The 20,807-nt window shown below is 29.7% G+C and overlaps 1 protein-coding gene across 2 annotated transcripts; it reads left to right on the forward strand.

Annotated features, from left to right (window-relative positions):
* Positions 1–11,427: 11,427 nt before the first annotated feature.
* On the forward strand, positions 11,428–16,875 carry LOC129297711 (cell number regulator 13-like). 2 transcript variants are annotated; one of them, XM_054936063.1, is made up of 9 exons: positions 11,428–11,655; positions 12,004–12,157; positions 12,308–12,736; positions 13,629–14,044; positions 14,236–14,312; positions 14,726–14,797; positions 15,599–15,705; positions 16,151–16,244; positions 16,570–16,875. In XM_054936063.1, exons 3-9 carry the CDS (start codon positions 12,326–12,328, stop codon positions 16,620–16,622), a joined length of 1,230 nt encoding a protein of 409 aa, XP_054792038.1. In that variant the 5' UTR covers positions 11,428–11,655; positions 12,004–12,157; positions 12,308–12,325; the 3' UTR covers positions 16,623–16,875. The 2 variants fall into 2 exon arrangements, with proteins under 2 accessions (XP_054792038.1, XP_054792037.1); XM_054936062.1 differs by having other exon boundaries at positions 12,004–12,134.
* The last annotated feature ends 3,932 nt before the right edge of the window (positions 16,876–20,807 follow it).

A 20,807-nucleotide genomic window follows, 5' to 3' on the forward strand; every position in this document is an offset into this window, starting at 1 on the left:
ATGCATAGGGAGTGTAGGGACTCTTATCCAGATAGCAAGCTTACCATAGCTGTTACAATATGGGTTAAAGTTTGGGTTCCATCTTTGTACAGCTAGATAATGACCTTGAACAATCCATAGACCTTCAAACATAAGCTTTTGGCAGAGTGATAGATCTTCTGAATGAAAAATGAAATAATTATTTGGGAGATCAATGAGCTTAAACTTATCAGTCTTCAAGATCCATTTTAACCTGAGTATAATATTCTTACCCAGAAGTGTGATAATCAGTGCATCTTTCCAAGGGAGACATAAGTTCTTTAACCTGTCGTCTAACATATCTACCTTCGGCAGAGCTTCCATGATTTTTTTCTATTCTTTCGTCAACTCTGGAGCTGTATCCCTCTCCTCTTCTAGCCATTCTTTCATGAGTATTTCAACTTCTTGGTCGTATTTTTTTCCTGTATGGCCCACTAGTTTCTCCTTATAAGAAATAGGAGTCTTGCCCATTCCATTCTTATTGGCAATACCACTATATGTAGCTTTTGCATGAACTTCTTCCCCAGTTTCTTTCATAGGTGTATCTTGATCTTTTCCTTGATTTTCCTAGTTTTCATCCCTCTGCATCTTCTTTAGATTCTTTGCTCTTAAATCTTCTTCTTCCTTGGACATACCTCGTTCCTCTTTCTAGGCAGAAGTATCGGTGTCGCCTGTAGAAGACCCGTGCTCATTTTCTCTCTCACTCATTCTCTCTCTTTCAAACACCTAGAGGGAAAACAGTTGCTACAATGAAATTTCATAAAACATAACAAGTGATAAAACAAAAAAAATAAAAATTTAGGGTTTGTTTGGTTTCTGTTATCATTTTTTTACAAAAACTATTTTGTAATATAATTTTTAAAATTATTTTTAAAAATAAAAAATAAAATTTATTTGGTTGTGTTAATTTAAAACTAATTTTAAAATAAAAAAAGTGGGCCAACATGAAGGTTACTTGTAGTTTTGGTGATGGCTTATAATAATCATTGTTCAAAGTAACTATAGTTTTTAATAATCAAATGTAAAGTATATTAAAAATAAAAAATAAAATGAAAATAACTTTAAAATATATATTTTTGTTTTCAAAAACAAAAAATGAGAACAATTCTAAAAACAAATACTTATCCCAAACAAATTTTAATTTTTTTAAAAAATAAAACTATTTTTGAAAATAAAAATCAAACAGACCCTTGCCCCACAAATATTACTCAACCTATGCAACATTCTCTTTTAACCATATTTTCCTTGTTTTTGGATAGATAAATTCATGAAGATTTTTTTTTTTTGGCTTAGATGCTGATCTTATATATTATGCTAACATTAAAAAAATTATGCAACTTATAGATTGCAAATATTATGACTTATTATAATTTATGTTTTTTATATTGATAATTGGAAATTCAAATAATTATATCAGATGAATGTCTTTCCAAATCACTTTCCCCTTTCATTAGTAATTAATTTGTTATGAAGTGAAACTTCATGTTTAAGATTCCTCTATGTTAAACCAATGGATTATAAGTTAATTCTTGCTTCACAATTACAAGGGGAAGACTTTTCTAACATCGTCCATAGAGAGGATTTTTCGTTGGTTAGTGGAAGCAAGGTAGTAAATACAAGAATCGTAGTATGAGTTATTTATATCAGATATGTTCGAGATGAAGAAAAGAGAATTTTTGTCGATATCTTGTTGAATTCAACGTAGAATGCGTGACATTCTTTGTGTGTTTCAACAACAAATTCACGCGTTTCTATACATTAATGGTTTCATAGAAAACCGGCAAAGAATGTAATTTTATTTTTTTTAAAAAAAATTGTTTGTTATTCCAAAACTATTCCAAACTTGCACTGTATATTAAAAAAATGTTAATATAATTAACAACTACAAGCCGTTTGAAGGAGTTTTGAGGTTTTAGGCTAAAATTATTTGAGAGGCATGATGTATTACTCCCTCTAATTTTTATTATAGGATATCTTCTAGAAAGATTTTTTGGTCCTTAATTTAAAATACCTAGAGCATCATTTATTATCATTTTTCAATTTTACTACTATTGTAAATTTAATTTTATTCTCTCTTCTTATTTTAAATAGGGATAAATTGACATTTTTTTCATTTTAAGGTATATTAAATGAGTTATCGTCATTCTTTAGTTCTAATAAAGTTGTTGAAAGCACCTAATTATTAAGGATTGAATGAAGTATTATTTATATTTATCTTCATATCACCTTTCTTAATAACTGGTTATATAGGATATAAGTAACTACGTAATAAATTTTGAATGAAAATATGTAATTAACAATAATGCTTAACAAAAAAATATAATGACCATTTATAAAGGGTATAAGCAAGTATTTTTTGAGGTCGAAGGCGACTGCCTTAATTGGCTAAGGGCACACACCGCCTTGAATGACTAGCACTAGTACCAGCCAGAACAATTGAATCAGTTTTAACTAATTTCTAAACAGTACAATTTGCTACAATTATGAAACCATTTCACTAAAAAAAAAAAAAAAAACTATACAATTTACGAACTATCACACTATTATTCCATTCAATTAATCCAAATCCAAACTATTATCTAAACTACTCTAACCGGTGAAATCTACTTTGACCACACTCTTCTCAAACAACATCAATTTCTTTGGTTGTGTATATATTTCTATGGATCTTCAAAATATTACAAATTTAAATCAATGAAAAAAAATTAGATTAAACAATGACTAAAACAATATATATATATATATATATATATTTGTTAGACAAAGTTTGACGGTTTCTATATAATTGTCAAACTAACTTTAATTTTTAAAAATATCACAATTACTGTTATCACCATCAAACTTATCCACATCTATCCTCCGCCTCTATTTATTCCATGGTTAAGTTTTTAACCATCAAATATTATATTCAGCTTTCTGTTGAAGTGATAATCAACGTCCGTGATTTTTTTTTTCACCTCATCAAATTTGTCAACAATTGCAAAATGAATCATACCATACATGTAATGGATAATATAATATCCATAACATGGAAAACCCTATTTCTAATCTTAAGTGACTATTGAAAAGGAAACAACATACACCATTAACCACTAAGATTATATCCGTACACATAATGTTCATTTATGATAAAGACATGTAAGTAATTAGTGATATTATATTTTTACTTATTCTATCATGCATAATATATATACACCTACAGTTATCATAATTAAATTGAATTTGTCGGTTGAATTGGTGATGAACCCATGTATTGTATGTATGTAGGTGTTTAAATTATGGAATTGCTACAAAACCAATTATTTATAAAACCGGTAAAAAAACTCATAACGAAAATCTATAAAACTTTTCCAGCTATTAATTAGTTCTTTTTTTTTTGTATTTTGGTATAGAATGACATTATTTTTGGATGAAATTTGTGTTTCTTTATTATAATATTATAGTAAGTATTATTATTGCACATAAATTTTAATATAGAATCATATATTAATAAATACTATACTTATTGACCGTTTAGTTTCTTATTTTGAATTCAATTTGTGATTATCAATAGATATGAACTTGTTTAAATATATTACACAACTGTATCTTGAACAAGATTTACTTTTAATAAAAACAAATACTTGTAAGTATAAAAAAATCACAATTATTAAGTTTTGAAATTTACTATTAGTAGCTTTTTTATTTCTGAAAAAATTAATCATTTAATCGTTGTAGTTTTGATTTAGTTTTTTTTTTTGAGAAAATTAATTAGAGTTTGAAATAAATCTTATCATATTTATAAAAACTAATAGGAGTTTCTTTTTTCATAAGTTAATCTTCCTTAGAGCATGGACTGCAACCTTTCTTAATTAAGTAGTAATTTTGATATAAACATTAACAAGAGTTGTGAATCCAATTCCCTATCCTTTGCTTTAAGAAACAGAACCACTCTTAACTTTGTTTAATTTCCATTAATATATATATATATAGTTTCAATAATATAAATGTTAAAAAGAATAGTACAAATTTTATAAAACTTTCTAAATTCATTACCACTTTTCTCATATATTATAATAAATTATCATTAAAAAAAAATATTTTGAATGAGTTGAACTTAGATGCCCATGGTAAATTTTGGACTTTTCAAGTTGCAGTTGGTAGTTGTGTGGATGGGTCTCGTTGAGACATTGATTGAGAGAAAAGCGACCCCTCATCACAATTACTCGCAAGGAAACTAATATTAGGTCTCTAGTTTTTTATTATTAATATTAATTTTTTTAATAGCAAATATAAAAGCCAATAAGCTATGCTAAGACTAGTTATAACTATAATTATTCAGTTTAAAAAAATGTCTAGTATAAAAGGAGTTTGGTTCAAAGAATCATGGAATTAAATTTATATTTTTTACAAAAATAAAAATAAATGTGAAATGGAATTTTTATGATCCCTGTAAAGGTCAAACAAATTTATATATGTTTGTTAAGAAATTATTTTGCATCATACGATCATATTATTATAATTATTATAAGAATATGCAAGAATCAAAAAGTAAAAGTTGAAGCACGTACCTCCAAAATTTTATAGGGAGAATAACAGTTGTAATTTAAAGAAATGAATTAATGACAATTACGTCCTAATAAAATTTTTTACAAAATAATTATAAATATTAATTTAAATAATTATAAACAAAAATTTATATTACAACCTAAGAATTAAATTTAATAGTTAAATACTTATTTATAATTAAAAATATTAAATTTATAATAATTTAAATTAATATTTTAACTTATTTTTAAAAAATTTATTAAAATTTAATTATCGTTAATTTATTCTTTTAACATCTAACTCTCATTCTCTCAATTTTATATTATTAAGACCGTAAAACCCCCTAGCAAAAAGTGAAGACAAGGTGGTCACAATAACAGAAATGGGTCCTCTTTCATGATGGTCACATCTGTGACGTGCAATTTCCCGTGGACTGTGGATTTTCATATTCATATTCTTAATTATTAGAATATTCATTTCCCCATCTTTTCATTATTATTATTATTATTATTCCGCCTCAATTGACGGTATTTAGCTTTTTTAACCTTTCATGCGCCTCTCTGTCATGGATGGTGGGCATGTCTTGTCTTTCTCTCTCCCTCCTCCTGTTTTTCATCTATATCTCTTAAATCGTACCATCTCAAAGGGGAATGACATGGAAGAATCTTGTAAAAAATTAAAAATATATATATATAATTTTAAATTCCTACATTATATTCTTAATTTTTATATTTTTTTAAATATTTTTAATCTCTATATTTTTATTTTTTATTATTTTAAGTACATCTATGAATAAAGTATAGGGATTTTGAAGGGATTTAAAATAATAAAAAATAAAAATATATGGACTAAAAATATAAAAAAAGTATATGAATCAATAATAAAATGAGAGCAAAATATAAGGATCTAATATTATGTTTTTCCAAATATTAATATTAAATAAAAATTTTAATAATCAAATATAGGAGAAGGAGAACTGAATTTGAAAGCATTATTATTAAAAAAAATTAACATTAATATTTTTATAAGGTCCTTACTTTTCATTCTCTCAAAACTATAAAATATTTTTAAACTAAGTTTTACATACTAATAAATCTAATAGAATATACTTAATAATTTTATTTTTTAAAATAAAAATATAAATTTTTAAAAATACTCTTCATTTAATACATTGAATAGAAAGAGAGACATAAATTAAATAGAGAGAGAAAAAATAATATTAAAATAAGTATATTTAATAAAATTTTAATATTTTCAATATGTCTTATATTTTGAGACTCAAAATTTTTTTAAAAAGTATTTTGTAATTTGAGATGAAGAGCATATTAAATAATTAAATTCATGTAAAATAAGCTAATTTAAATAAATTTTCAAATTTTGAAACTTTTATATTAAATTAAGAAAATTAAAACTCACTTCTTATGTTCATTAATTATAACAATGATTAGATAAATTCTTACGAGCACTTGATTAGATAATTTACTTTCATATTACATGTAGCATGAAAATAGATGTATGATTGTGATTTATTATAGATTTCATAATTCATATTTTATGTTTACTGATGTTTTTTGGGGCCATCTATATGTTCATTTTAGAGTGTTGACATAATCTTGAGTATATTTACAAAAACAATCTTGAGTATTAATTAATAAACAATGATAAAAATGATAAAAAGTAATTTACAACCTACGAAATATTAAATTAAATTAAATTATATATTAATAATGCTTTGGAGATCAACAAGCTGAGTGGTGGCTTGTGAAAAGATAAACAGTAATAATTTTCACATTCCGTTCAGTGAAATTGAAACGTCTATGAAATTAATTTGTCGTAGATCCCTAATATCATTTTCTTCAAATTAAAAGGTATTTAATTAATTTTATAAAAGGCATCTAATTAAACATTACTCAATTAAATTAAATTTCCTCAATTTTTATTTCTTTAACAAAAATATTTGGTCATAACAAGAGAAATTATGTCTATGATCATTTATGCATAAGATGTCGAATTTTTGAGGATGTGGAGAACATTTTTGAAAAAATTATTTTAATTGAATTTGACAATAGTCAAATTTTCCATAATACTACTATATAACAAATATCAAATATTATATAAAAATTTATCAATATTTTTAATTTAAATTTAAACAATCGAATGTAACGCATTGCTTAGTAAATTGAAAACTGAAAAGTACATGTTAGTTGTTAAGAATGAAACGTGAAGGCATGTGGACTTGGCAATTGTTCGCAACCCCAGAAAGCTACTCGTTGTGACCAATGTCTCAAATGACTTAAATATTTTTGTTGTTTTGGTTCACGAGGAGACGCTTGACCGTCTATAAAACTACTGGGCCCTTATATATATATATATATATATATATTTTTAGATAGACCCAACTCATGATTCATATAATAAAATTGTCATTTAAATTATATCAATTTAATTAAATAAAATATTATTTATTATTATTTTTAATGAATTTATTTTTATAATATTTAATTTCTTACATTTTCTTTTTTTTATCATTATTAATAACAAAATAAACTCCGTCTATGTTTATAGCCAGTCCCAAGCCCGAGTAAAGAAGGAGGGTTGTGTTAGGCTATCAACAACCAACATAAAACTTTGTTGAATCTATTATGAACATGGATAATAGACGTTATAATGCTAACGTTAGATTGTTGTCGGTAAGTAACGCGTTGCATGGCTCAAGTGCAGTGATAAGTAAGTTAGAGCCGCTGCATTGGCGCCTGGATGTAATGTTAAATGAGCAAGGGTTACCGCGTCATTCTAGACTTGCGTGGCTAAAAAAGTTAGTCTATGACAGCAAGATTAGATGTGGTACTTGGAATGTTGGGACATTGAATTGTAAATCTGTAGAGATCGTAGGGGTTATGATTCAAATAAAAATCAATATCTTATGCCTGCAAGAAACAAAATGGAGTGGAGAAGAAGTTAAGGATATTCAAGTTTTCAAACTTTGGTATATAGAAAAAGTAAGCACACACAATGGAGTAGGCATCACTATTGATAAGAAGTAGAAGAAGAACGTTGTAGAATTTAATAGAATTAGATACAGAATAATTTTCTTAAAAATGATAGTTGGACGTGAGACTGTTAATATTGTTAGTGTTTATGAGCCTCAAGTTGGGACAGAAGTCAATTTTAAGAAATTATTTTAGGAGGACTTGGAAGGGTTGATTCAACACATACCATAGAGTGAAAAGATTTTTATTGGAGGAGACTTTAATGGGCATGTCAGGAGGGAGGCTGGTCAGTATGTAGGGTGCATGGTGGTTTTGGTTTTAGAGAGCTAAATAATGAAGGACAAACTCTTCTTGATTTCTCATTAACATATGGTTTTCAAATTGCCAACACTTGTTTCAAGAAGAGAGATGAACACGGATAGAAGACTCTATAAAAATTACAAGGTGATTTTCGGGGATGTTGTAACGATACAACATAGGGTCCTTGTCCTTGATGTGTGTATTATGAGTAAAACTCAAAAATATCGACAATTAGTAGTACCAAGGATTAGGTGGTGGCAACTAAAAGGTGAGAAGCAAAATATTTTCAAGCGGAATCTTTTGGATAAAGAAATTTGAAAATCTCAAGGAATGCTAACATTTGTGGGAGGATATGGTTAAAAAGATAAGGAAGGTTGTAAAAGTAGTTTTGAGAGAATCAAAAGGTTTTGGTTCGAGAGATAAGGAGTTTTGGTGGTGAAATAATAGTATATAGGACAAAATCAAACATAAAAAGAATTGCCTTAAAGCCATACATTTGTGTAACAATGAGAAAAATTAGGAAAAGTACTATATGACTAAGAAGGAAACTAAGAGAGCTGTGAGTGAAATTCATTTTAAAGCTTTTGAAGAATTTTATAAGAGCCTTAAGACAAAGGAAGAAGAACGAAACATTTATAAGATTTCTAAGAATAGGAAAAAAATTAAGAGATTTAAAATAAGTAAGGTGAATAAAGGATGAAGAAGGAAGAATTTTAGTTATAGATGATGAAATTAAAAACAAATGCGAGACTTACTTTTCCAAACTTTTCAATAATGGAGAGAGTTTGTCTAGTAACTTGGAAGATTTAGTAACTTGTGAAGGAGAACAAAATTTGTCATTCTATCAAATAATACGTGATAAAGAGGTAAATGAAACTCTTAAGAAAATGGCAAATGATAGAACCAACGAACTTGATTATATATTTATTGAAGTGAGGAAATGTTTAGGTGAAAAAGGGGTGAAATGGTTAACTAAGTTATTTAATGTGATTTTATGATCTAAGAAAATGCCTAGCGACTGGAGAAGAAATACATTAATTCCTATTTATAAAAATAAAGCGGTTATTTAGAATTGTACTAACTATAGAGGAATTAAACTTATGAGCCACACAAAGAAATTGTGGGAGAAAGTAATTAAGTATAGGTTGACATTGGAGACAAGTATTTCTGAGAATCAATTTGGTTTTATGCTAGATAGATCAACTATAGAGGTGATTTATCTACTAAAGGGATTAATAGAAAAGTATTGTTGCAAAGATAAATATTTATACATAGTTTTTATTGATTTGGAAAAAGTTTATGACCATATATCAAGAGAAGTGCTTTGGAAAGGCTTGGAAAAGAAGGGAGTACGAATTACTTATGTTAAAGTTATACAATATATGCATGAGGGGTTAAAAACTGGTATAAAAACTTCCAGTGGTTAAATAAAAGATTTTTCTATAAAGATTGGACTACCTTAGGGATCATCTTTAAGTCTTTATCTGTTTAACTTGGTCTTAAATATTTTGACAGAACATATTTAAGGAAAATTTTTAAATGTATGCTCTTCACGGATGATATAGTTTTTATAGCAAAGACAAGAGAAGAGATTAATTGTAAACTTGAGTTATGAAGGAGGACATTGAAGTCGAAAGGTTTCCGTCTGAGTAGGAGTAAGATGGAATATTTATATTGTAAATTTGGTAAGAGACTAGTTGACAGTAATTTGAAAGTGAAATTGAGAAATCAAATTATACCTCAAGTGAAAAAGTTTAGATATCTGGGAGCTATTATTTAAAATGATGGCGAAATCAGTGGTGATATTTCATATAGAATTCAAGTTGGGTGGTTTAATTGGAGAAAAGCTAAAGAAGTTATTTGCGACCGTAAGGTGCCTAATAAACTTAAAGAAAGTTTTATCATACTGTTATCAGACCGGCTATATTTTATGGTAATGAATATTGGACTCTAATGGGATAGTAAGAGTATAAAGTTGGAGTAGCAGAGATGAGAATGTTATGATGAATATGCGGACGTACATATAAAGATAAAATTTGAAATGAGTGCATATGCAAAAAAGTAGGGGTAGCACCTATTGAGAAAAAAATGATAGAAAATTGTTTGAGATGGTTTGAGTATGTACAAAGAAGATCATGAGAGGCACTAGTGAGAAAAGTGGAATATATAACTTTGAGCCTGTTAAGAGAGATAAAGGAAAGCCTAATAAGACACTTTTGGAAGTTGTTAAACATGATCTTTTAATTAATAATATTTCTAAAGCTTAATAAATGATAAAACATAATGACGTCTTACAATTCATATAGCCAACCCACTTAGTGGGATAAATGCTTGTTGTTGTTGTTGTTGTATTAATAACAAAATCAATTTATATTTAATGTTACCTTAATGTCATGATTTTATTAAATAAACTATAAATGACATGATTCATTGAGTTCACCTAAAAATTTCTTATATATAGCAGTTAGCCAACGAGCCACATATGTTTTGTGTATTTATGGATCAAATGGTACTATTTATAATTTTCTCTATCATTAAAAAATGTAAAATATTTTTAATCAAATTACACCTTCTAATAAATTAGCTAACTTTTTTAAACTAACACTATTTTTTTACATCTATCCTCATTTAATATGGTGTTTTACTTAAAGTAAATATAAAATAATTTATTTATCAAGAACATTTAAAAAACATATTAATTATACTTTAAAACATACAAAATACCTTATATTTTTAAATACTTAGCTACTTAAAAAATATCTTATATTTTTTGAATGGAGGGAATATAATTTATAAATAATGTATTTTATTATGAATTTTATAAATTAAATTAATATTTCTAAAAATTATATAAAAGTTAAATGGAATAAAATTATTATTTTTCTGTTTATTGATTATTTGTAGACATAATTTTCATTTAATATAATTTTAAAAGTTTGATCATTCGTGGGTTGTGGGTAAATGTAGCGCATTGTACAATATGATTTTTAACGCATTTAACATTTGTTTTTTTCAGGGAAAAATACATTTTGATTTTTGCAATTGACTCTTGTTTTATTGTATGTCCTTACATTTTTTTATATTTTAAATTTTTAAATTTATATTTTTTAATGTTTTATGTTTATTTAAGGTTCCTATGTTTTTTTATTTTATTTATTTAGGGACATATAATATTAAAAAATAAAAATATAAGAACTTAAAAGATCAAAAATAAGAGTAAGGATAAAATACAAACAATGTTATTTTTTTCTTTTTTCAGAGATAAACAAGGAAACAGAACGAAAAAGCAGCCGGATTGTCTCACAACTCACTCTCTCACTAGTCACTAGTTACCTGTTGACGACGGTATCTTGATACTTCTTTTCTGCAAAAGCTTCTGGAAGAGTCAACATAGTCGTCGTATAACGCCATTACACAGCAGTTACAATTTACAGCCTGTGACCTAAAAAAATAAATAACAATAAAATTACAGTCCGTGATAGTGGTACTATTGTAATAACGACATTATCGGAAGGGCATTGTTGTACTTTAACGCCACACTAATGAAGTAATGACTTAACCCACCGCTAGTTAGGAACGCAAAACACAGACAAGCAGCACCGAAACTGTGAGCGATAAGAGCAACACATACAAACAACAAAGGCATTCAGTGGTGGATGATTGTGGTTTTCTCTGCCCAAAAAATTACAAAGAAGAAGAAGAATTACCTTGTTCCCGCATCGCAATGCCTGTCATCACCAAAATTCTATGCTAATTTCTCTGATTTTGACGTTCTCTTTGGTTTTTTTCATGCAAATGCTCACTGCATCTTCTGGGGAAGGTGATACATTATTATGAGCTTTTACTTTTGTCATGTTTCGTAAGGGTCACATTTTCTTCTTCTTCTTCTTCTTCAAAATAAATCTGGACAAAATTAGGTGGAAGTGATCTGTTGGTTAACAAGTGAAGATGCTTAGCTTGTAATACATTTCACAATTTTTGGCTGAACTATGTATGTTAACATATATATATATATATATATATACATGTATGTATATATTATTTTAATTAATCTTCTGCGTTGAAAGAGAGTCAATAAGCATCATGGATAGTCTTTGAAAATTTCTTGGTTTATTTCGTTTTCATTTCTTTGATTTCCTTATTTAATTGCATCTGATTCAATTTGTAGTGCGTCCGTCTCTGAACATCCAAGATCTTGAAGGACAATGCTACTTCTGAGAACATCGGGCATAGGAGAGTTTGATCCGGCGTGAAAGCTTGTACTGTTGATATTATCTACCTATTGCAAGTATCAAACAGGTCTTTAATTCGCTTAGTAATCGGTAAAATGAACTGAAAATGTTGAAAATTTGTGGTGGTTTTAGTCTTCCATGTCGAATTGCTCTGTCAAAGTTTACGATGGAATATACTAAAATTTCTACAGTTTCTGGAATTTGGAGCTGTGGACTAATATGTGGAGGGCTATATTTCAGGTTGATTTTCCCGAAAGCATGGCATCTGGATGGGACCATTTTGGGGAAATTGCAAATGTAGCCCAATTGACGGGCCTGGATGCTGTGCGGTTGATTGGGATGATTGTCAAAGCTGCAAGTACAGCACGAATGCACAAAAAGAACTGCAGGCAATTTGCTCAGCATCTGAAGTTGATTGGGAACTTGCTGGAGCAGCTCAAGATCTCAGAGCTTAAAAAGTATCCAGAAACACGAGAGCCTCTGGAGCAGCTTGAAGAATCCCTTAGAAGGGCTTACATATTGGTCAATAGTTGTCAGGATCGAAGCTATCTTTATTTGCTGGCCATGGGCTGGAACATCGTTTATCAATTCAGGAGGGCTCAGAGTGAAATTGATAGATACCTGCGGCTTGTTCCTCTCATTACACTTGTAGACAATGCTCGAGTCAGGGTATCTATTTGTTAATATTCATATTGTTCTAAATCTTCTTATGAACGATTTGCAGTTGATCAATCGTGCTTGAGTCTTATTCTCCTTCAATTCTATACTTCTAATACAAGACATCTTTGCTTGCCTGATTTTTCTCTCCGTAGTGGGTGGATTTAAATTATCACCTAAGGCATTACCGCTGTGGTGGAATTCAGGTCATCCCTCTGGCGAAATGACGAAGTAAAACTTAGGCAGATTTTACGCATTTCTTGATGGTTGTCATCTTTTACCACAAAAATCCTTTTGAGATGTCTATTCGCTCTCTTGATCAATGCTTCAGTTTCGATCTATCAAGTTTTAAAATGAAAAGGTGGTTCTCATTTGAGTGATGTAAGCTATTGGTGGGATACTTGGGTAACCAGAATTAAATTGCCTTAAAGGCTCAATCTCGTTATTCAGATGTTCTAGTAGCTTGTTCTTCTGTGACTTGTTACCACTGCCACCTGAAATATTAGTTTCCTGGGATGAATGTTCAAATTTCTGGCCTTTGAAAATTAGGGACCAATGCTGGCAGATTGTATGCCTGAATGTGTGCAATCAACCAACCACATCATGTTGTATATTTTTTATATCAGTTGCTACTGAGTAAGATTTGTAGCATGCTAAGTATGTAGAATATTAGTTTTCCATATTTCTTGAAGATTTCTTTGAAGTTGTCTCTCAATATGTCTTGATTAAACACGCATATAGTACCATGATATCTCGTTATACATTGCATCTGAGCTAAACAGAATTTGGAAGTTTCTTATCATCTACAAGATGTTCAATGTGCAATTTTAAGTCTGTTTAATGCCATTATTATCAATTTGGCCTCAATGTTTTCAACAATCTGTTGCTTCTCTTAAATTTTCAGGAGAGACTTGACGTTATTGAAAGAGATCAATGTGAATACACTTTAGATGATGAGGATGAAAAAGTGCAGACTGTTATTATGAAACCTGACCCTGACAAAGAAGATGCTGCAGTGCTGAAAAAAACTCTTTCTTGTTCTTACCCAAACTTGCCTTTCAAGGAAGCACTGAAAAAAGAAAATGAAAAGCTTAAACTAGAGCTACAAAGATCACAAGCAAGTTGGGATACAAATCAATGTGAATTCATTCAACGTTTATTAGATGTCACAGAAGTTGCAGCTTATTCTCTTCCAGAAAAATTTTCACCTGAAAAAAGTCATAAAGTTGTAGAGAATACTTACACTGATGCTAATGATGACAAAGGGCACTCATATGGTGAAAAATCTTATAAGACAAAAGATACTGTTTCAACTTCAAGGTGATTTTCCCTCTTATCCATGAACTTTAACATGTATTGTTGGTTCGCTTAGGATAACCAATCTGTCTGAAAATTAAAATAGTTCATGCTCCTTCCATCTCTTTGTTTTCTTGTGCAGCCAATAATGGTTGTCTTAGATGGGTTGTCTGATTTTCCTTTTTGGTAACTAATGATCTCTTGGCCAAAAACAGAATGTCATCTGGAGGTTCATATCAGGAGGAAGAGTGGCATACAGATTTACTTGCTTGTTGTTCTGAACCTTTTCTTTGTATGTTCTCTCTTACTTTTCATTCTGTTTTCTTTAGATAATAATGGAAAGATATTCTTCAATGCTCCGAGGGTTTACATATTATAATGTGAGGTTCATAGTATATCTGACATTATTGATCATGTATCTCTCAAATGTCTTGTCTTTTGAATGTCCAGTTAGTCAGCAGCACGTTTCAGCTTTCACAGCATTTTATTACTATATTTTGCCACTTACCCCAAATTTACTTGTTGCTGGGGACTTCCACCAGTGAAGATTGGCTGTTCAAGTTTTACATAGAATGAATTCTCAGCACAAGGGTGTTGATATTGTCCTTCCCGATATGATTTTAAAGTCAAAAGCATATCATGCATGTTCCCAGTTGTACTTTGGAAGTTGGAACACAAGTAATAAGTTAATAATTTGCGTTGCAGGTATGAAGACATTATTCTATCCCTGCGGGACATTTTCCAAGATTGCTTCTGTCGCAAATAACAGACCCATATGTAAGTTAGATATGGCATAAAGTCTGTTAGCACTTGACAGATGGACTATGTCTGAAAATGTGTCTCGCTTTTATTAGTTAAGAAATGGAATGACATCTCAGTAGATCAAGTTGGTAATGTTCAACATAGGTTTTTTCCTCTTTTTCATAGGTACTCAGAAAATTCTCACTGCTACTTTGTTTATCGGGATTTTGAGGGGTGGTGGAGGTGAATAAATATGACTTGGCCAACTTAAAGTGAGATTTGTTTTTTTGATAATTCCATCCGGTATTGTAGAAAACTTGAGGGTATCACGAGCACCCATCTAGAGTAATTTGGACCCCCACTTTGTGGGACCGTTTCTATCAATAATGGCCTCATGGGTACCTGGAGCATGTGTTTGGTGTTTTAATTTAACGTGGCTACATATTCCAAAACTTGAACTTGAGACCCCTAAATAAGCTGATTCAACTCTCTCGACTAGTTGAACCAAATACCCTTTAGTTGAAGTGAGATTTTAAGACAGACCATACATACACTTTCCCATATCATGATGAATGACAAGGAGTTAACTAAGAATGATGCAGAACAATGTTATTGATGAAGTCATTACGCAGTCATATATGATGACTTCCATGTAATGGAGACATAACTAAAGTGTTGTTTGAGTTGTAGCTGTAAACAAGATTACTGCTAAAGTTGCTTTCTCTCACAAATATCTTTCTCTAGTAGTAATGTGGCAAATGTATTCTCAATCTGGTTCATTTACAAAGAACACCATTGAAGTTCAGCTACTATAATTTCAGCTTTCTGTTTTTTCAGCTTCTGCGGAAGCATGTAATGAATTGATGGCATATTCATTAATTTTGTCTTGCTGTTGCTATACTTGCTGCATAAGGAGGCGGCTACGGAAGATGTTCAACATCACGGTACTTCTTCCATCTTTGCAGACGTGATTTTCTCTCATTGGTTTACCACTCGTTTAAGGGACGACCATTCAGGATATTGTCATATTTTATTTTATTTTATTTTATTTTATTTTATTTTGCCTTGAGATCTTAAATACCTAGATATTATGTCGTGTGGGTGATCACATTGTGAATATAAAGATTGAAGCTATGGCAGCATACTCATTTCACAATGTAAAATGTGTTCATATTCTTCTGGTAGCAGTACCTGCAATTTTTTTTTTTTTTAAAACTAACAACTCTGCACCTATTTTTCTTAATTTTCAATTTGAGTTTTAGAATATATAATTACAGATTATATATCTGTTAAGGTTTTGGGAAAAGCTAGACTTTTATTGTATCGGATTTTTTTGACTTTTTTTTTTTCTGTAGATGTTTCATAACTTACTATTGCATTCTATGGCAGGGCGGATATATTGATGATTTTCTCTCTCATTTGATGTGCTGTTGCTGTGCCCTTGTCCAAGAATGGAGAGAAGTCGAGATTCGTGGGGCTTATGGTATGTCATTCTAATCCCTCTGCAAACTTTCATGGGTACCGTCGGAAATTTCTCCTCTTCAAATTTTCTTTATTTTTTTGGCCAGCTTTCAAATTTGCTGAGTTTAATTGATCGAAATCACACATTTCCTTTATATTTTTGAAATCGATACAATTCTGCGTTGAACCTTAATAAAATTACAGGGATTTTCCTTATATTTTCAGGTTATAAATTATCCTGATTTATGATAGATCATTTTCTGTTGGCTTTTTTTAACTCTTGAAAGGATACTTGCTAATCAGTGCACAAAAGGTAGCAAAATGTCTTATGTTAAACTATGTTGCAGGTCCTGGGAAGACGAAGACAAGCCCTCCACCGTTACAATACATGGAATCTTAATAACGAGCGCGTTGTCTCTTGATGAGTTTAGGGTATATGGTTCCTTGAGGACCATTTTAACTATGTATTTTGTGGCTCTCTTTGTTTTCTCTATTATTTTTAGCCAAACTTTCCTCTCTATTTACCTGATGGTTGATCATTAACTCTAGCCTTTTTCCTTTACCAAATGTAGACATGTAGTATTTCTGTATAGTTAATTTTTTGGCAATCTTTGTCACTATCTTGATATCTTCTAGTGTGAATTATCATTTTATTTCCTGGTTCATTATAATTTCTACTTGTCTCAATCTCCACGGGCACTATCTATAAATCTAGATATTTGTGTATTTATATACAATATTTACTAAGTTGCATTATTCACAAGTTTTGAATAATGTAAGTTGTTGTGTAGGCTTTTATGCAATACAAAGAACACCATCAAGTATTCAAGTTAAATCACTACACAAAATTTTCTATAAAGCTTGTGGGAATTGACTTTTCCCCCCCTTTTTTGATAGACAAATTGATTTTTTCAAAAAGAAAAAGAGCTAGTATTTTCAATAACAAAATAAAAAATCAATGGAGTTTAAGTTATATAATATCTTCCCTAATTTATGTTTTATAAATATAACTAGATTTTTTCCCCATGTCGCATGGGATATGATGTTTTTAGGATGCTATACTCATTATGTTCTTGGTAATGAATTATATTGTACATATAAAATTAGTTAGATTTAGTGATTTGGTTTTTTTTTCATATATATATATATATATATAAGTAGTTTGTATGTTATGTACTTCAATACTATATTAATGGTGCAGTATCAATGTCAAAAATGAGAGATATCAATTTGTTTCACATAGAACTGTGTTTCTTATCTTATTAGTCAAGCTTACTTCAAATTTATTTTTCTTGATGATTTAATATTTCTTATTCAAAAGGTAATTCATTTTAATTTTATTAGCTAAAGGCATGCCAAATTTGTTACACATATAACTCTCTTGCATTTGTTACCTACTCCCTCTGTTTCTTTTTTCTTGGATTATTGTGTTTATTTTTTTGGTCCCTTGAATTTGTGTTCACAAATATATTTGCACTTCTAGTTACGATGAAGTTTAGTTTACATATTATAAATTTTTAATTATCTTTGTCAAGTTTAATATGCTAGATTGGATTTTCTAATTCATGATGATAAATTTTCTTATGTTTTAGATTAGATAGAATGAAAGATTATGCAAAATGATATTACTAAGGATTTAAAGCATTTCATGTAATGTATAGCATCATTCTAGAAGACAATGAATGAAAGTATTTATATATTAATGTAGATCATATTGAAAAGGTCTCATATTAGGTTTATTGATTTAATTATTTTTATATATAAGTAGTTTATATGTACCCAAATAATATGTTAATTGTGTGGTATTAATGTAAAAAATGAGTTATATCATTTTGTTGCACATAGAACTAGTGTTTCTTTTTTTAAGAACATATCAAATGTTTTTCTTAACATTTTAAATATTTTTATTTAAATAGTGATTTAAATATCTATTATTTAAAGCAACTGTGGAATAATTCATTTCAAATTTCAAGTTTGTAGAATTGAATTTTTAAAATTTGTGGAAATTAAATTTATAATTTTATTATAAATTCTTTATTTATATTTTTATTACACGTTGACATTTATAATAAAAAAAGTAAATGGATTAAAACATAATTTTAAAGTGATTATTATTGTTTGTTGCATTTAATGCTAGCAACTTCAATCTTTTAAAATAAAATTTTAAATTTTTTTAAAAATAGTTAGATTACTATAGAATATTGTGATTTATCTGAAATTTGAATTCGCTAGATGACCTAAATCTACTCATTCAATAAGTATATCTATAAAATTGGTGTTTTTTTTTTTAAAGCTCACGTCAAATGTTTTTGGGAAAATAATATTAAAATCCCTTTGAATTATCTAAATAATATTTTAATTCCTCAAAATGTTATAATTCCGCTGAATTACATAGGGACTGTTTTGTCATTAAGAAATTAATATAAAAGACCAAATTGCCCTTGATTCAAATAAAAATCCCAAGCCTTAGACAAGTTTTATTCTAAGATTTACAAATTTTCTTCCTAAAATTATAAGAATTCAATAGCAATTCCCAAGTTCGCACTTAAAATCATAGTATTTTTCAAGTGTTACAAACATCAATTATCATTTACAAATTTTGTTCTAAGATTTATAACCTTTTTTCTTAAATTCACAAAAATTGAATAGTAATTCACAAGTTCGTATTTGAAATCTTGATATTCTTCAAGTGTTGTAAATATCAATTGCTATTTACAAGTTTTATTTTAATATTCATAACTTTTCTTCCTAAAATTGAGAGAATTCAACAGTAATTTGCAAATTCACAAGTATCTGTTTTGAGGCTAGGGAATTTTATTTCAATTAAGGGTAATGTGAACATTGTATTTTGTCCGAGTATTTTTAAAAAAATTAATAAAAATAATAATAAGTAACCAAAAAATATATAAAAATATAAAAATATAAAAAATAAAATTTAATCCTTTTTAGGATTATATTTTCAAAAAAAAATAATGATAATAATTGAACAAAATTAAAAAAAATTTGTTTAAATCTTTTAAAATCTCTCCCAAATTTTTTCAATCATTCACAAATATTAGGAGTCAACTTTTGAGAGTTAAATTTCTCTCCTTAAATCTTATTACATATATGTGTGTGTGTGTGAATCTAAAAAAAAAAAATTGGAAACCAATATATATATATATATATATATATATGATATAAGGTTGGACAGCGTTTCACCCGGTCAAAAAAAAAAAAATTTCACACCTTTGGCGCAAAAGAAAAAAGTAGAACCAGATAGCTACACAGACACGAAAACACTTTGAGCTAGACGCGTGCATGCACAGCAAAACAGAGCAGAAGCAGCAGCAAGCAACCAGCATAGGTACACATACTTTCGGCTAACAGAAAAAGAAGAAACAGAACCAGAAACATAGCATGCACGCAAGTGGAAGGAAGAAAAGGAGGAAAGAGACATGTACAGTAGGAGGAAAGCTTTAGCGATAAAGCACATAAAAAAGAGCACAAAAAACAGAGTAGAAAACTGAGAGGGAGAGATCAAGAACGAGTGAGAAAATGGAAGAAAAAAAGAGCACCGGAAGAGAGAAAGAGAGAAACAAAAATAGAGAAGAAAAGAAGAGGAAGATCGAGCGAGAATAGCATGAAAAACAGAGCACGAAGGAGACACAGAAGGGAGAGGAGAATGCGAGAGGAACACCGAGGGAGAAAGACCAAAAATAAGAGAGCATGGAGAGACGAGGAACACAACAGAAAAACAGAGCACCGAGACAAACGAGAGGAAAATTGGAGAAAGGAGAGATCGAGGACTAGAGACGAAGAAAAGAGCAAAAACAAAGTACAACAAAGAAAAAACAGAGCATTGAGAAAGAGGGAGAGAACTGAGAAGAGCGAGGAGAAACAGAGAGAGAGAGAGAGAGAGAGGCCTGAACAGAGATTGAGAGCGAGGGAGAGACCGATAGAGGGAAGTCTGGATGAAGAACAGACACAACACAGAACAAAAAAGGAGAAAAAAAAGAGAGAGACCAAGGAAAACGAGAGAGCAGAGACTGAAGGAGAGAGGAAGAACGAGAGAGTAGAAGGTCAAGAGAAGAGGAGGAGGAAGAGGAGAGTGAAAGTGCGAGACTATGTGCAATGCGAGTGAAGCATACGCTAGCATATTCCCAATCCTACCTCATGGCTGCCTCCAATGGGGCATTTATTCTCACTGATGCCTGGCTCCTCCATCAGCTATGCTTCCTTCATGACTTTCTAACTCTAGCATCACTTCAGCTATTAGGCCACCCTCCCCTTCTGTGACGTTTAAGTCTCTCTCCCTCCACTGTGATTGCTTCATCTCTATTTCTATGGTTACAACCTAAGAGAATGCCAGAGAATGCTCCTCCTATTATTCAGAATGCAACACCTCATGGAACTGCTTCAGGTTTTGGTGATAACATGCTTGTATATGAGCTTGATGAATACTATAAAGAGCTGGAAGAAGGTCCCCGAGCATAGTCATCACATAGGAAGGAAGCAGTGTGGAGGCTAAGGCGGGTGGAGCTGTAGTTGGAGTCAGAGAAGGCGTGTCATATGTGAGAGAAGATGGGGGCAATGATGGGGGCCA

The sequence above is a fragment of the Prosopis cineraria genome, unplaced genomic scaffold (genome assembly GCF_029017545.1).
Source record: "Prosopis cineraria cultivar Desert tree isolate PC_DT_omini unplaced genomic scaffold, ASM2901754v1 PC597, whole genome shotgun sequence".
In the NCBI taxonomy this organism is placed as follows: Eukaryota; Viridiplantae; Streptophyta; class Magnoliopsida; order Fabales; family Fabaceae; genus Prosopis; species Prosopis cineraria.

What these genes read in the sequence shown, in the direction of transcription:
- LOC129297711 (XM_054936063.1), top strand. Translation starts at nt 12,326, where the DNA reads ATGGCATCTGGATGGGACCATTTTGGGGAAATTGCAAATGTAGCCCAA. An exon ending in TAGACAATGCTCGAGTCAGG is followed by an intron (nt 12,737 to 13,628) that starts GTATCTATTTGT and finishes TTAAATTTTCAG; the next exon opens with GAGAGACTTGACGTTATTGA. An exon ending in GGAAGATGTTCAACATCACG is followed by an intron (nt 15,706 to 16,150) that starts GTACTTCTTCCA and finishes ATTCTATGGCAG; the next exon opens with GGCGGATATATTGATGATTT.